The following is a 17,455-nucleotide window of genomic DNA, read 5'->3' on the forward strand; positions in this document are numbered from 1 at the left end:
AGTTCGTTGGTGATGTGGGCACCAAGGAACTTGAAGCTCTCAACCTGTTCCACTACAGCCCAGTCGATGAGAATGGGGGATATGAGTTGTCTTGATGATTCCATATACCAAACAATGACATAATTCTAAACACATCACTTCCCTGTGTTATTCAGGTGAGTGTTTTGGCCCAAAGGAGTGTTTGGCCCAGGTGTGTCCATCCCTGTGGGAGAGAAAGTCTCCAACCTAGTGGTGGAGAAATGCTACTACAGCTGTAGGATCTTAATTTAAACCAGTCTCCTACAGCATGAAAATTATCCTGCAGCAAAAGGAAATGTGAATTATTATGTGGATGAGGTGATCCAATTAAGATCCTAAATCTGGACATGGACACCTTTATGTCAGCCCACCCCTCCATGATGACTTCACCATAGAGATCCTATTATTATACCGTATTATACATGTCATTCAGTGTTTCAGTGTTTCCCAAAGTGTCAACAACATTTTGGTTTTTGCCCTGATTCATCTAATCAAAGGCTTGATGATGAGTTGATTAGCTGAGTCAAGTGTGTTGTTGCAATAACTAAAATGTGCATCCCTTTGGGTCCCCGGGACCAGGATTGGGAATCACTGATGTAACTCTATTGGCTCCACTAATGGCCAGCAGGTAGAGATGATAGAGTATATATAAGCCTGTTTTCTCTGCCCAGGTACTCACAGTAGACGTGGGCTGTCAGGTCCACCATATCACCTGAGGAGGTGGGTTCTACTTTACATCACGTTACATGATAAACAGTGGCTTTAGTAGTTGACGGTGTTGATGGAGTTGTTGACATTCTGGTATTTAGTTTGATGTCTGAAGTGAGTGGTTTAACCGTTTTTAAGCAGCTGGTATCGAATGCGGTAACATTTAATAAAGTTAAAAAAACAATTTAAATATAAAATGCATTTATTTTATTTATTTTTAATTTACGTTTTTGATTAACTTGGATAATTCTCTTTGCACTAACGATGCTTCAATGATGCTTGTGTCAACAGGTGAATTAATACACAGTTATGAATGTCTTTATTTTTATAATAATGTATTAATTGATAATGTATTTCCCCAGATTACTACCAGCCAGAGGGAACCGTTACCACCACCAGTCAGGATGAGCTCCCTGACCTCTGACGTTAACCAGACAGAGAACATCAACACCATCATCCGACCCCCTTACTTCTTCATCAGTGGTTTCATAGCCATCCCCCACATGAAGTACTACTACGTCTTCCTCTGTTTTGTATACATCATCTCTCTGGTTAGTCCATAGCTCTGGTCCAGGGTGTTACTAACTAGCTCTGGTCCAGGGTGTTACTAACTAGCTCTGGTCCAGGGTGTTACTAACTAGCTCTGGTCCATGGTGTTACGTGCGGCCAGCATCAGCTAGTTGGTCCAGTTGATACATTCGAAAGTTGTTCACTTTCCTATAGAAGTAAAACTTAAGAAAACCTAATATACATTTCAGCTGAACTATGTTGGGGCCTATAGCACCACCCATAGTCACTGGCCTAATGCATGTACCTGTATTTCCATTTTGGGTCATTTCTGCTGTGTGTGTGTGTGTATTGGGTCTAGGTGAGCAACGCCTTCGTCATGACTGGCATCTACGTGGACCGTAGTCTCCACAGGTAATCAGACCTCTTTTATCTCATTAACATACTACAGTATAATACTTCCTTCATAGACATGTGTGGGAGCCCTTCTCCCCAATCTCCTTTACATGACATTTATATTAATATTATTAGGTATTTATGTTATGATCTTACCTTACAGCCCCAAGTACATTGCTGTGTTCAACCTGGCCTTCACAGACGTGTGTGAGAGCACGGCCCTGGTCCCCAAGCTGCTGGATATGTTCCTGTTCAGCAGACAGCTCATCTCCTACGACCAGTGCCTCACTAGCCTCTTCTTCATCTTCCTCTTCCTCACCATGCAGTCCTTCAACCTCACCATCCTCTCCTATGACAGGCTGGTGGCCATCTGCTGCCCACTCAGGTCTCAGATAATAAATCAAATCATTAACTAAATTCAAATTCAAAAAGCCTACATTATGTGACCCTTATGGGATAAATAAAGTATTTTTAATTGAATTATTTGATTTATTTGACAATTTATTCAAAACTATTTTGTAAATGTATTAAATAAAAAATATGTTTTAACACACCATATGTATCCATATGGATACACTGTATTTAAAATATATAGAAGGATATAGTTACCTGGCAGCGGAGACACCTTGATCCCAGAGGTTTACCCAGGGTGAGGCTTGGCCATTGCACTCGGGCCGTGCTGACTCCTGCAAGTTCCCCAAATGTGGGAATCTCGACTGAATAATTACAAAACCATTGAGGATAATAACACGATAAAGTTGAACAGATTATTATTTCCCACAGAGATCTTATTAAATTACTAGAGGGGGCTATGTCATCAACCCTCAAAGTTCCATTCTAGTGTTCTTTCCAGGTACCACATGATGGTGACTCACAGGTCCATGCTCCGGCTGACTGGGGCTGCCTGGACGTTTGCTGTGTTGATGGTGTTGATCTCTGTGGGCCTCATCACCCGCCTCTCTTTCTGTAGGTTAGTATGTACCATGTTGTAGTGCAATGACTCTACAGCAAAGCATAGCTTCTGTGAATATAGCTTAATCTGTTAAATCAAATCAAACTTTAGTTCAAGTGAATTTAAAATTGCAAAACACTTCACAGTGGACCAATCAAATAAAGGAGATAAAAATAAGAATGTGATGTTGTTGTTGTTGTTGTTGTTGTTGTCATCTGTCAGGTTGTTGTAAAGGTTAAGTTTAAATGATGTCTTTGACTCAGTGCTGTAAAAGTCTGATGGCTCAATGTTAACTCAGTTCCTCTTGAATGTGAGACTAATTCCAACAGATAAGGAGGTGAACCTGTAGCCGAAAGGTCACGGGTTTGTAACCCTGGAGAAAACATGAGCAGAAGACACATTTCTGTTGTTCGCTCTGATATCTGGACAATAAAAATGTTGTATAATGTATTGTATTGTAGGTCTCTGGTGATCAACAGCTACTTCTGTGACCATGGTCCCCTGTTCCGTCTGGCGGCCCCCTGTTCTGATGTGGTCCCTAACCTGATGATGGCGTATATCAATCCCTGTGTAGCCCTCTATCTCCCCATGGTCTTCATCATATCATCCTACATCTGTATCACACACGCCCTGTTCACCATCACATTGCCCCAGGACAGGTGAGAAGTAATCCTGATTGGTGTCAGTAAGTCAAGTCAAGACAGTAAGTAGCCTTGTCCAAGCCAAAACAGCCCATATACTGATTGGTGTGAGGCCTCAGAAATATGTTGTTAGAGTGATGGACTTGTTAGTGTGATAAATGCTGGGAAATATTGAGAAAGCAATTAAACTTACTGGATAGATGATCACATACTGTACTGGCACACATTCTCTCACTCTCCACCTCTCTCTCTCCACCTCTCTCTCTCTCTCTCTCTCTCTCTCTCTCTCTCTCTCTCTCTCTCTCTCTCTCTCTCTCTCTCTCTCTCTCTCTCTCTCTCTCTCTCTCTCTCTCCACCTCTCTCCCTCCACCTCTCTCTCTCTCTCTCTCTCTCTCTCTCTATCTCTCTCTCTCTCTCTCTCTCTCTCTCTCTCTCTCTCTCTCTCTCAGACTCAGAGCCATTAAGACATGCAGCTCACACCTCATACTGGTTGCCATATTCTACTTGCCTGTTATTTTAACATACCTCCTCCAACCCTTCATACCAACCAACGCCCGGATCATCAACCTCTCCCTGACCTCGGTACTGCCACCCATGCTCAACCCCATCATATACGTTCTGAAGACAGAGGAGTTTAAGGTATCGGCCAAGAAGCTATTCAGAAGAGGGGCCCAGAGAGCTGTGGCGCCGGTGAAATTAACATGAAGTACTTGAATTATTTTTCTTCAAAATAAAATATTTATATTATGTCTATAAGCCTTTATAGCCATTAAGAAATAACAAATATCAGTGTGACATCATGATTTAATGTATTTATTTAATGTATATTTAGATATTCTTATATTTAGAACAGTGGCGGTCCATGCCGTTTAAGATGAAGGAGGATGTTGTTTTTTTTTATGAGCATGGCCTTATTTCTATTACAGTGTACAGGATGACTGTCATTCATATTCCATTTACCCAGTTCAATGTAACATCAATAGGTTTAGGCTACTACATGATACTCACATTTTCTCTATACCCATCATGAGGTTGCTACAACCTAGCCTACGAATGAAAGTTTACAACGCAGGTGCACAGGTTGAGAGAACATTTTGAGTAATCAGTGGTTGAGAGAACATTTTGAGTAATCAAGGTGACCGACAGTGACACATTCGATACCGCCTTGCACACTCTTGCCTGCATCTAGCTGATCTAGGGTGTAATCATTAGTCCAACAGTTGCAAACGAGAGTTTCTATTGGACAAATTCAGGTATGTTTATCCCCGTTTCGTTCCGTTTGCTTCCGTTTAAGAAATGTTTTTCAACAGAATCGGCGGAATGAATACACCCCTAATCACACGCAAACACAGCTCACTTTCATAGCAGCCACATACAAACAGCATGATCACTTTGCTCGTTGTAGAATTCGAGCACACACAGCCTACATCGTTGTCACCATATTAGCTAACGTTATAGTCAAGATAGCTACTAGATCTAACGCGTTAGTGAACCTGCTACAATCATGCAGTACAGTGTACAGTCAGCAGGCAGTTTAGCAGTTACACCAGTGGGCCCCGGTGGCAATAAATTAATAAAACCAAAAGCTTACCTTGACTTGGAAGAGTTCCAGTGTTGGATAGCCACTGCCAGCTAGCTAACATAACATACCTCTAGGTTTGGTATTGAAGTCAATGTACCCAGAGGTGGACGGAAACTAGCTGTCTTCCAGCTACACCATGGCGCTACCCTATAGAGAGCTGCTGTAGACATTCATTGCAAAACAGCGTGTTTTAATCAATTATTTGGAACGTGAAGTTTTATCTAAAAAGGAGGATGGTCCTCCCTGGCAGTTACTGTTGTTTGTCCCTCTTGAGTCACAGTAGCAACAACATAGCCACTTCCTCAAATCTTTCATTCATTGTAAAGTTTTTTTGCCCAGGAGGTCTTTGTCGCGCAATTTTACATCTACATCATCAGCAAGCTGTCAAACTATCGTAAATAAAGCACAAGCTGCTACAAACTGTTTATCAGTCCCCAAAATCACTAGCTAGGTAAGTTCCATCTCTGTGTTTGTCAATAACGCTAGCTAGTACAAGTAGCAAGCCACGTTATCTAAATCAGCTTATCAAGTCACTGGTGAGTGGCGAAGTGTGTCCTTCGGTGCCATTTTGTTTTTACAACTTTCTCACTATCTATTACCAGAGTGTGTCAGTCTGGCATCAGTGTTTCATCGGGAATCATATTACTAAACAGTCTAGCGGCGGGACCAAAGATGCTCGCGAAGGGGTTTAGAATTTTGGAATATTGACAAGTGGCAGTTGGGATGAAAGTAACCATCGTCTCAATTCTCATTTTGCCCAAAACAGGCAGACTGGAGTGATCACTATCAAACACATCGGCAAGTGGCCACTCCATAAACGGCCTATGGGCCAAGTGTTCTTTCAACATAACATTGGTATTGTGTTGTCTTATGTTAACAAGTCCGAGGCGCTGTGTCTCTGGGCAGGTCTCTCACACTGTCTGGAGGTTGGCAGCTATGATGGGATAGAGTGCAAACAGTGCTCCCTTGGCATTATAATCCCGTGTTAGTGGGCATGATTATAATCTAAACCCAACCCTCATGTAAATCTTTTTAAAAAACTCTGTTTTTGGAATATACTGACTTGTTGACCCAAATTATCCTACTTACAGTTTTTAGTCAATTATGGTCCTGGAAAGTTTTTTTTTTGCGTTCACTTGCCCTTTTAAGTCATAATTAAAAAGCCTTCATAAAACCTTAATACATGACTTATAATCAGCAGCTGTCAAAAAGTACTTCTACAATAACCCGGCCTAGACCCCAAAGACCAAGCAGAAGCAGGAGCACAGTGGCCAGGAACAACTCCGTAGGCTTAGAAGGAAGAAACCGAGAGAGGAACCAGGCTCAGAGGGGAGGCCCGGGGCAGTTGTTTGGGAGTGCATATTACTATAATAGCATCACATATATTGTTGCTGTCCATATAGCCATATGCTACTAATAAATTAGTGCTACTCTCCTGCACCACACACACCCTTCGTTCCTTCTGGTCCATCTCCCTTCAGCAGCCCCGCAGCAGACTACAGACAGAAATTAGCTGCTAGCTAAATCTGGTCAAACACATCTTTCTCTCAAGTGTACTGAGACTAATGTTTGTGTTATACATTGTCCCTGCTCAAATAAACCTAATAAAAATATAAAATAATAATATTAACTGTCAGGAATGCAGAGTGTCTGTCATTGTTTAAAGAGATTCGCCGGTGCTTTAGTTTGACTTTTTAGCCAGTAGTTCTAAAAGTAGTGCCCACGAGCCAAAAGGGTTCCCCGGATATTGCGCACTACGTCACATCCTGTATGTGCAGATATGTAGGAGAACAGCCTCTAGTAAAGATGAGGTCAAGCGTAATGCCTGCCTTGTGAGTTGGAGGTGAATGGAAAAGGGTGAGGTCAAAAGAGGCAAGGAGGGGAAAGAGTGAGTTGGAAAGAAATGAATCGAAGGCAGATATCGGGAGGTTGAAGTCTCCAAATACTAAGAGCAGTGAGCCATGAAAATGATCTTATCAAGGTGTCCAGATCATTGAGGAACTCTCTAAAGGTACCTGGTGGGCAATAGATGACAACAATTTCAAATGAGGAGATGGACAGGTGAGAGAGGGAGAAAATAGTAAATCTCCACTTAGGAGAAATGAGTAGTTCTGTGCCACCACCGCGACGACCAGATGCTCTAGGATTATGAGAGAACACATAGTCTGATGAAGACAGAGCAGCTGGAGTAGCAGTGTTCTCTGGGGTGATTCAAGTCTCCGCCAGGGCCAAAAGGTTAAGGGACTAATTAACTCAGCATGTAGGGAAACTGTAGGGGGAAAATGGCGCAACACAACTTCCAGAAAAACAGTTGCTTTCTAACTAGGGATTTCGTGGCTAATTGAGGTAAAACAGTAATTCTGATCATACAGTAGAATATGCATTTGTGAACTACACATTGACATATCCATCCCAAAGCAGGAGACTTTAAAATACTTAGTAGTCGCCAAAGAGAATGTCTTTATGGTCCAGCTCAAGACTGTGCTGTTCAGAAAAGGACCTCTATTAATTCAGGTCTCATGTCCTCCTGATCTGACGACACCTGTATATAGCTTTGTTTGTTCTCTCTGTCCTATGTTCTCTGTGTTTGGATTGATTTCATTATTTATGTATTTTTTAACAGACGTTTTGCACCTTGGCTGTGAGAAATGCACTTTACAAATTAAATGAATTATTATTATTACTATTATTATTCAATCAAATCAAATCAAATGTTATTTGCCACATGCGCCGAATACAACAGGTGTAGACATTACTGTGAAATGCTTACTTACAGCCGTTAACCAACAATGCATTAATTTTTTTATAAAAAAGTAAAATATAAAAACACAAAAAAGAGCAGAAGTAAAATAAAATAACAGTAGGGAGGCTATTGTCACGAACGTTGAGAGACGGGTCGGACCAAGGTGCAGCGTGAAAAGCGTACATGTTTATTAACTCAAATAAACATACAACAAGACAACAACGTAACGTGAAGTCCAAAGGGCTATGCACATACCAGCCTGACAGGAACAACATCCCACAATGCACAGCAGGCAATGGGCTACCTAAGGATGATCCCCAATCAGAGACAACGATTGGGAATCACACCCAGCCAAACCTAGCACTGCAACATAGAAATAGACTAACTAGAACATAAACATAGAATATATAACATAGAAACTCACGCCCTGACCAAACCAACTAAAGACAACAGGCCTCTCAAGGCCAGGGCGTGACAGTACCCCCCCCCAAAGGTGCGTACTCCAGCCGCACCAACCTGACTCATTAGGGGAGGGTCCGGGTGGGCTTTCAACCTCGGTGGCGGATCCGGCTCCGGGCGTGAAGACCTCTTCCTCTCTGCCTCCCCGTTGCGCCCCTGGTCTGGTCTGGACCTCGGCGCAATGCTTCCCTTCTCCTTCCTGCCACGATGCACCAATTCATGTCTGGACCCTGGTGTGGGAGACCCCGAACCTGGAGAGGGGCTGACGTCTGGGCCTGGATCGGCAATCCCCCCACAATGCACCAAGCCCTGTCTGGACCCTGGTGTGGGAGGCTCCGACCCTGGAGAGGGGCTGACTTCTTGGTCTGGAGTGGAGCCGCTGACCGGAGCTGAACTGGACCCCGGTGGAGTGGACTGCTCTGGCTCACGGCCTGACCAAACCAACTAAAAACAACAGGCCTCTCAAGGCTAGGGCGTGACAGCTATACACAGGGGGGTACCGGTGCAGAGTTAATGTGCGGGGGAACCGGCTAGTTGAGGTAGTTGAGGTAATATGTACATGTGGGTAGAGTTAAAGTGACTATGCATAAATAATTAACAGAGTAGCAGCAGCGTAAAAAGATGGGGTGGGGTGGGGCAGTGCAAATAGTCCGGGTAGCCATGATTAGCTGTTCAGGAGTCTTATGGCTTGGGGATAGAAGCTGTTGAGAAGCCTTTTGGACATAGACTTGGCGCTCAGGTACCGCTTGCCATGCGGTAGCAGAGAGAACAGTCTATGACTAGGGTGACTGGAGTCTTTGACAATTTTGAGGGCCTTCCTCTGACACCGCCTGGTATAGAAGTCCTGGATGGCAGGAAGCTTGGCCCCAGTGATGTACTGGGCCGTACGCACTACCCTCTGTAGTGCCTTGCGTTCGGAGGCCGAGCAGTTGACATACCAGGCGGTGATGCAACCAGTCAGGATACTCTCGATGGTGCAGCTGTATAACTTTTTTGAGGATCTGAGGACCCATGCCAAATCTTTTCAGTCTCCTGAGGGGGAATAGGCTTTGTCGTGCACTCTTCACAACTGTCTTGGTGTGTTTGGACCATGATAGTTCGTTGGTGATGTGGACACCAAGGAACTTGAAGCTCTCAACCTGTTCCACTACAGCCCCGTCGATGAGAATGGGGGCTATGAGTTGTGTTGAGCAGGTAGCTTAGTGGTTAAGAGCGTGGTGCCAGTAACCAAAAGGTCGCTGGTTCTAATCCCTGAGCCAACTAGGTGAAAAATCTGTCGGTGTGCCCTTGAGCAAGGCACTTAACCCTAATTGCTCCTGTAAGTCGCTCTGGATAAGAGCGTCTGCTAAATGACAAAAAATAAATATAAATAATGATTCCATATACCAAACAATGACATAATTATAAACACATCACTTCCCTGTGTTATTCAGGTGAGTGTTTTGGCCCAGGTGAGTGTTTGGCCCAGGTGAGTGTTTGGCCCAGGTGAGTGTTTGGCCCAGGGGAGTGTTTTGGCCCAGGTGAGTGTTTGGCCCAGGTGAGTGTTTGGCCCAGGTGTGTCCATCCCTGTGGGAGAGAAATTCTCCATCCTAGTGGTGGAGAAATGCTACTACAGCTGTAGGATCTTAATTTAAACCAGTCTCCTACAGCATGAAAATTATCCTGCAGCAAAAGGAAATGTGAATTATTATGTGGATGAGGTGATCCAATTAAGATCCTAAATCTGGACATGGAAGAACTTGACTGGCCTGTACAGTGCCCAACCTCACTAATGCTCTTGTGGCTGAATGGAAACAAGTCCCAGCAGCAATGTTCCAACATCTAGTGGAAAGCCTTCCCAGAAGAGTGGAGGCTGTTATAGCAGCAAAGGGGGGGAACAACTCCATATTAATGCCCATGATTTTGGAATGAGATGTTCAACATTACAAACTTTAGAAGCATTTTTTTCACCTCAAATACACTACAAGTTTTACATTTCCTACTTTGCAGGAAAATGCTCCTAAATCCTATATCTGGACATGGACACCTTTATGTCAGCCCACCCCTCCATGATGACTTCACCATAGAGATCCTATTATTATACAGTATTATACATGTCATTCAGTGTTTCAGTGTTTCCCAAAGGGTCAACAACATTTTGGTTTTTGCCCTGATTCATCTAATCAAAGGCTTGATGATGAGTTGATTAGCTGAGTCAAGTGTGTTGTTGCAATAACTAAAATGTGCATCCCTTTGGGTCCCCGGGACCAGGATTGGGAATCACTGATGTAACTCTATTGGCTCCACTAATGGCCAGCAGGTAGAGATGATAGGGTATATAAGCCTGTTTTCTCTGCCCAGGTACTCACAGTAGACGTGGGCTGTCAGGTCCACCATATCACCTGAGGAGGTGGGTTCAACTTTACATCACGTTACATGATAAACAGTGGCTTTAGTAGTTGACGGTGTTGATGGAGTTGTTGACATTCTGCTATTTAGTTTGATGTCTGAAGTGAGTGGTTTAACCCTTTTTTAGCAGCTGGTATCGAATGTGGTAACATTTAATACATGAAAACAATTTAAATATAAAATGAATTTATTTTATTTATTTTTAATTATTTTAAATTTACGTTTTTGATTAACTTGGATAATTCTCTTTGCACTAACGATGCTTCAATGATGCTTGTGTCAACAGGTTAATTAATACACAGTTATGAATGTCTTTATTTTTATAATAATGTATTAATTGATAATGTATTTCCCCAGATTACTACCAGCCAGAGGGAACCGTTACCACCACCAGTCAGGATGAGCTCCCTGACCTCTGACGTTAACCAGACAGAGAACATCAACACCATCATCCGACCCCCTTACTTCTTCATCAGTGGTTTCATAGCCATCCCCCACATGAAGTACTACTACGTCTTCCTCTGTTTTGTATACATCATCTCTCTGGTTAGTCCATAGCTCTGGTCCAGGGTGTTACTAACTAGCTCTGGTCCAGGGTGTTACGTGCGGCCAGCATCAGCTAGTTGGTCCAGTTGATAAAACTCAAAAGTTGTTCACTTTCCTATAGAAGTACAATTTAAGAAAACATAATATACATTTCAGCTGAACTATGTTGGGGCCTATAGCACAACCCATAGTCACTGGCCTAATGCATGTACCTGTATTTCCATTTTGGTTCATTTCTGCTGTGTGTGTGTGTGTCTGTGTGTGTGTATTGGGTCTAGGTGAGCAACGCCTTCGTCATGACTGGCATCTACGTGGACCGTAGTCTCCACAGGTAATCAGACCTCTTTTATCTCATTAACATAATACAGTATAATACTTCCTTCATAGACATGTGTGGGAGCACGTCCTACTCCCCAATCTCCTTTACATGACATTTATATTAATATTGTTAGATATTTATGTTATGATCTTACCTTACAGCCCCAAGTACATTGCTGTGTTCAACCTGGCCTTCACAGACTTGTTTGAGAGCACGGCCCTGGTCCCCAAGCTGCTGGATATGTTCCTGTTCAGCAGACAGCTCATCTCCTACGACCAGTGCCTCACTAGCCTCTTCTTCATCTTCCTCTTCCTCACCATGCAGTCCTTCAACCTCACCATCCTCTCCTATGACAGGCTGGTGGCCATCTGTTGCCCACTCAGGTCTCAGATAATAAATCAAATCATAAACTAAATTAAAATTCAAAAAGCCTACATTATGTGACCCTTATGGGATAAATAACGTATTTTTAATTGAATGATTAGATTTATTTGACAATTTATTCAAAATTATTTTGAAAAATGTATTAAATAAAAAATATGTTTTAACACACCATATGTATCCATATGGATACACTGTATTTAAAATATATAGAAGGATATAGTTACCTGGCAGCGGAGCCACCTTCATCACAGAGGTTTACCCAGGGTGAGGCTTGGCCATTGCACTCGGGCCGTGCTGACTCCTGCAAGTTCCCCAAATGTGGGAATCTCGACTGAATAATTATAAAACCATTGAGGATAATAACACGATAAAGTTGAACAGATTATTATTTCCCACAGAGATCCTATTAAATTACTAGAGGGGCTATGTCATCAACCCTCAAAGTTCCATTCTAGTGTTCTTTCCAGGTACCACATGATGGTGACTCACAGGTCCATGCTCCGGCTGACTGGGGCTGCCTGGACGTTTGCTGTGTTGATGGTGTTGATCTCTGTGGGCCTCATCACCCGCCTCTCTTTCTGTAGGTTAGTATGTACCATGTTGTAGTGCAATGACTCTACAGCAAAGCATAGCTTCTGTGAATATAGCTTAATCTGATCAATCAAATCAAACTTTATTTCAAGTGCATTTAAAATTGCAAAACACTTCACAGTAAACCAATAAAATGAAGGAGATTAAAAAAACAGAATGTTATGTTGTTGTTGTCAATTGTCAGGTTGTTGTAAAGGTTAAATTTAAATGATGTCTTTGACTCAGTGCTGTAAAGTTGATGGCTCAATGTTGTCATTAACTCAGTTCCTCTTGAATGTGAGACTAATTCCAACAGATAAGGAGGTGAACCTGTAGCCGAAAGGTCACGGGTTTGTAACCCTGGAGAAAACATGAGCAGAAGACACATTTCTGTTGTTCGCTCTGATATCTGGACAATGTATTGTATTGTAGGTCTCTGGTGATCAACAGCTACTTCTGTGACCACGGTCCCCTGTTCCGTCTGGCGGCCCCCTGTTCTGATGTGGTCCCTAACCTGATGATGGCGTATATCAATCCCTGTGTAGCCCTCTATCTCCCCATGGTCTTCATCATATCATCCTACATCTGTATCACACACGCCCTGTTCAACATCACATTGCCCCAGGACAGGTGAGAAGTAATCCAGATTGGTATCAGTAAGTCAAGTCAAGTCATTAAGTAGCCTTGTCCAAGCCAAAACGGCCCATATACTGATTGGTGTGAGGCCTCAGAAATATGTTGTTAGAGTGATGGACTTGTTAGAGTGATAAATGCTGGGAAATATTGAGAATACAATTAAACTTACTGGATAGATGATCACATACTGTATATATGTAGGTATACATACATACATACCTCTCTCCCTCCACCTCTCTCTCTCTCTCTCTCTCTCTCTCTCTCCCAGACTCAGAGCCATTAAGACATGCAGCTCACACCTAATACTGGTGGCCATATTCTACTTGCCTGTTATTTTAACATACGTCCTCCAAACCCTCGTACCAACCAACGCCCGGATCATCAATCTCTCCCTGACCTCGGTACTGCCACCCATGCTCAACCCCATCATATACGTTCTGAAGACGGAGGAGTTTAAGGTATCGGCCAAGAAGCTATTCAGAAGAGGGGCCCAGAGAACTGTGGCGCAGGTCAAACCAACATGAAGTACTTGAATTATTTATCTTCAAAATAAAATGTTTATATTAAGTCTATAAGCCTTTATAGCCATTAAGAAATAACAAATATCAGTGTGACATCATGATTTAATGTATTTATTTAATGTATATTTTGATATTCTTATATTTAGAACAGTGGCGGTCCATGCCGTTTAAGATGAGGGAGGATGATTATTTATTTATGAACATGGCCTTATTTCTATTACAGCGTATTGGATGACTATCATTCATATTCCATTCACCCAGCTCAAGGTAACAGCGATAGGTTTAGGCTACTACATGATACTCAAATATTTCCTATACCCATCATGAGGTTGCTACAACCTAGCCTACGAATGAAAGTTTACAACGCAGGTGCACAGGTTGAGAGAACATTTTGAGTAATCAAGGTGACCGACAGTGACACATTCAATACCGCCTTGCACACTCTTGCCTGCATCTAGCTGATCTAGGGTGTAATCATTAGTCCAACAGTTGCAAACGAGAGTTTCTATTGGACAAATTCAGGTATGTTTATCCCCGTTTCGTTCCGTTTGCTTCCCTTTAAGAAATGTTTTTCAACAGAATCGGCGGAATGAATACACCCCTAATCACACGCAAACACAGTTCACTTTCATAGCAGCCACATACAAACAGCATGATCACTTTGCTCGTTGTAGAATTCGAGCACACACAGCCTACATCGTTGTCACCATATTAGCTAACGTTATAGTCAAGATAGCTACTAGATCTAACGCGTTAGTGAACCTGCTACAATCATGCAGTACAGTGTACAGTCAGCAGGCAGTTTAGCAGTTACACCAGTGGGCCCCGGTGGCAATAAATTAATAAAACCAAAAGCTTACCTTGACTTGGAAGAGTTCCAGTGTTGGATAGCCACTGCCAGCTAGCTAACATAGCATACCTCTAGGTTTGGTATTGAAGTCAATGTACCCAGAGGTGGACGGAAACTAGCTGTCTTCCGGCTACACCATGGCGCTACCCTACAGAGAGCTGCTGTAGACATTCATTGCAAAACAGTGTGTTTTAATCAATTATTTGGAATGTGAAGTTTTATCTAAAACGGAGGATGGTCCTCCCCTTCCTCCTCTGAGGAGCCTCCACTGATTTAGAAGTACTTGAAGTGTCGAGTTTATTGATATCTCTCTTTTGCTATCTCGGTTGCTATCTCTACTTGTTTTTTTGTTTGGAAGAATGCTATGTGTAGCTAGTGGAGTCAATGGAATGGCATCAAACACATCAAAGCCGTGGTTTCCATTGACTCCATTCCAGACGTTATTATGAGCCGTCCACTGGTGTAGCTACAGTGAATGAGTGTATTGTTGCTTCACTTAATTAAGTGAAGTGGTATGAAAAAAAGTTTTTGTAAAATATGTACATTATGTCTATATGTGTTTAAAGAGCTTCTGTTTTTCTGCTCGTTAAGAAGAACGAGATTTGAGTCTGGAGGATTTGATGTGGGTGTGTCATGTTCGCTTTATCGTATTGAACATGTTTACATCTACATCATCAGCAAGCTGTCAAACTATCGTAAATAAAGCACAAGCTGCTACAAACTGTTTATCAGTCCCCAAAATCACTAGCTAGGTAAGTTCCATCTCTGTGTTTGTCAATAACGCTAGCTAGTACAAGTAGCAAGCCACGTTATCTAAATCAGCTTATCAAGTCACTGGTGAGTGGCGAAGTGTGTCCTTCGGTGCCATTTTGTTTTTACAACTTTCTCACTATCTATTACCAGAGTGTGTCAGTCTGGCATCAGTGTTTCATCGGGAATCATATTACTAAACAGTCTAGCGGCGGGACCAAAGATGCACACAAATGGGTTTTGAATTTTCAAATATTGACAACTGGCAGTTGGGAGTGATCACTATCAAACACATCAACAAGTCGCCATGCCATAAACAGCCTAGGGGCCAAGTGGATCAGACCCTTTTTTTCAATTTTCGCATAAAATGACATACCCAAATCTAACTGCCTGTAGCTCAGGACCTGAAGCAAGGATATGTATATTCTTGATACCATTTGAAAGAAAACACTTGGAGGTTTGTGGAAATGTGAAATGAATAATATAATATATATAGGCGCAATTTAGATTTTGGCCACTAGATGGCAGCAGTGTGTGTGCAAAGTTTCAGATTGATCCAGTGAAGCATTGCAATACTGGACTATTTTGTGTCAAGTCTGCCCAACTGTGCCGAATTGGTCAATTGATACATTTTCAAGTACATAACTATAGAGAACATAAAAAATGATATGGTAATACAAAATGTAAGTTTGCACACTCCCAGGAATGTCATACATGATGGATCATTAGCTTATACACTAACTTTCACACATCTAGATGGCCGGGCAGGGTTGGTGTGGAGACAGCAGGGGTTCAAACTGGACAACCCAGTTCCTACATTTGAATATAAAAATGGATTTCATCAAACAGAACTATGCTACGAGGATGGAATGTAAAGTGTATGCCTCATATCTATCAAAAATGGAGCATATATTTATACCAATCAGTCTTTATAGACTTTTATCCATAGCAAGGCCTAGGCAGCCACTATAGTGTCCAAAAATCTCTCCAAAATGTCACATTTATTAAGCATAGTTATTTTCATGCATATAACTTCTCAAAAAAGCCGTTTTATGACCAAAATCATATTCTTTAGTGTCGACAATAATTTGTTCATGTTTTCATGAGGGTTTTGAGATTAGGTCCCTGAATGGTCAAAAACCTAATCAAATAGAAGTATGTTTGTAGCACAAAATATCTTCCAGGTAGGCCCTCTCTCACTCTCTCTCATCATGTCACAAGCTGACAGGCTCCCAGAGGCAGGGCCATGAAAGGACCCAGCTCACTCAACTGCCCCTCGCCTCTCCAACAGCCATCAGCCCAGAACATCCTGAAGACAGAACATCAAAAACCAGAACATCCTGAAGACAGAACATTTAAAACCAGAATGTCCTGAAGACAGAACATCTAAAACCAGAACATCCTGAAGACAGAACATCTAAAACCAGAACATCCTGAAGACAGAACATCTAAAACCAGAACATCCTGAAGACAGAACATCTAAAACCAGAACATCCTGAAGACAGAGCATCTAAAACCAGAACGTCCTGAAGACAGAACATCTAAAACCAGAACATCCTGAAGACAGAACATCTAAAACCAGAACGTCCTGAAGACAGAACATCTAAAACCAGAACATCCTGAAGACAGAACATCTAAAACCAGAACGTCCTGGAGACAGAACATTTAAAACCAGAACATCCTGAAGACAGAGCATCTAAAACCAGAATGTCCTGAAGACAGAACATCTAAAACCAGAACATCCTGAAGACAGAACATCTAAAACCAGAATGTCCTGAAGACAGAACATCTAAAACCAGAACATCCTGAAGACAGAACATCTAAAACCAGAACATCCTGAAGACAGAACATCTAAAACCAGAACATCCTGAAGACAGAACATCTAAAACCAGAATGTCCTGACGACAGAACATCTAAAACCAGAACATCCTGTAGACAGAACATCTAAAACCAGAACATCCTGAAGACAGAACATCTAAAACCAGAACATCCTGAAGACAGAACATCTAAAACCAGAATGTCCTGAAGACAGAACATCTAAAACCAGAACATCCTGAAGACAGAACATCTAAAACCAGAACATCCTGAAGACAGAACATCTAAAACCAGAACATCCTGAAGACAGAACATCTAAAACCAGAACATCCTGAAGAAAGAGCATCTAAAACCAGAACATCCTGAAGACAGAACATCTAAAACCAGAACATCCTGAAGACAGAACATCTAAAACCAGAACATCCTGAAGAAAGAGCATCTAAAACCAGAACATCCTGAAGACAGAACATCTAAAACCAGAACATCCTGAAGAAAGAGCATCTAAAACCAGAACATCCTGAAGACAGAACATCTAAAACCAGAACATCCTGAAGAAAGAGCATCTAAAACCAGAACATCCTGAAGACAGAACATCTAAAAGAAGATCTGGGAATCCTTTCCTCCTCATGGAGCTTGTTGAAGGTGAGTTGAATATTCAATGTGATGTTTT

The 17,455-nt window shown here is 42.1% G+C and overlaps 2 protein-coding genes and 2 pseudogenes across 2 annotated transcripts; all 4 read left to right on the forward strand.

Moving 5' to 3' along the window:
- The first annotated feature begins 1,098 nt into the window (after nucleotides 1-1,098).
- LOC123492238 (olfactory receptor 1361-like) lies at nucleotides 1,099-3,927 on the forward strand. The gene is made up of 6 exons (XM_045224605.1): nucleotides 1,099-1,277; nucleotides 1,595-1,647; nucleotides 1,793-2,014; nucleotides 2,483-2,599; nucleotides 3,043-3,240; nucleotides 3,672-3,927. The coding sequence occupies exons 1-6, from the start codon at nucleotides 1,131-1,133 to the stop codon at nucleotides 3,925-3,927; spliced, it is 993 nt and encodes a 330-aa protein (XP_045080540.1). The 5' UTR covers nucleotides 1,099-1,130.
- LOC121580404 lies at nucleotides 2,231-2,357 on the forward strand (annotated as a pseudogene).
- A 6,834-nt stretch (nucleotides 3,928-10,761) lies between the features above and the next one.
- On the forward strand, nucleotides 10,762-13,373 carry LOC121580073 (olfactory receptor 146-like). Its single transcript, XM_045224606.1, has 6 exons — nucleotides 10,762-10,940; nucleotides 11,219-11,271; nucleotides 11,421-11,642; nucleotides 12,111-12,227; nucleotides 12,646-12,843; nucleotides 13,118-13,373. The coding sequence occupies exons 1-6, from the start codon at nucleotides 10,794-10,796 to the stop codon at nucleotides 13,371-13,373; spliced, it is 993 nt and encodes a 330-aa protein (XP_045080541.1). The 5' UTR covers nucleotides 10,762-10,793.
- Nucleotides 11,860-11,986, forward strand: LOC123492250 (annotated as a pseudogene).
- Nucleotides 13,374-17,455: the final 4,082 nt, after the last annotated feature.

The sequence above is a fragment of the Coregonus clupeaformis genome, chromosome 13 (assembly GCF_020615455.1).
Source record: "Coregonus clupeaformis isolate EN_2021a chromosome 13, ASM2061545v1, whole genome shotgun sequence".
NCBI lineage: Eukaryota > Metazoa > Chordata > Actinopteri > Salmoniformes > Salmonidae > Coregonus > Coregonus clupeaformis.

Excerpts from the sequence above, each read along its gene's own strand:
- LOC121580073 (XM_045224606.1), top strand. The coding sequence starts at position 10,794 with ATGAGCTCCCTGACCTCTGACGTTAACCAGACAGAGAACATCAACACC. Across the intron at positions 11,643-12,110 it reads GCCATCTGTTGCCCACTCAG|GTACCACATGATGGTGACTC; the intron begins GTCTCAGATAAT and ends TGTTCTTTCCAG. Across the intron at positions 12,228-12,645 it reads ACCCGCCTCTCTTTCTGTAG|GTCTCTGGTGATCAACAGCT; the intron begins GTTAGTATGTAC and ends ATTGTATTGTAG.
- LOC123492238 (XM_045224605.1), top strand. The coding sequence starts at position 1,131 with ATGAGCTCCCTGACCTCTGACGTTAACCAGACAGAGAACATCAACACC. Across the intron at positions 1,278-1,594 it reads TTGTATACATCATCTCTCTG|GTGAGCAACGCCTTCGTCAT; the intron begins GTTAGTCCATAG and ends TATTGGGTCTAG. Across the intron at positions 2,600-3,042 it reads ACCCGCCTCTCTTTCTGTAG|GTCTCTGGTGATCAACAGCT; the intron begins GTTAGTATGTAC and ends ATTGTATTGTAG.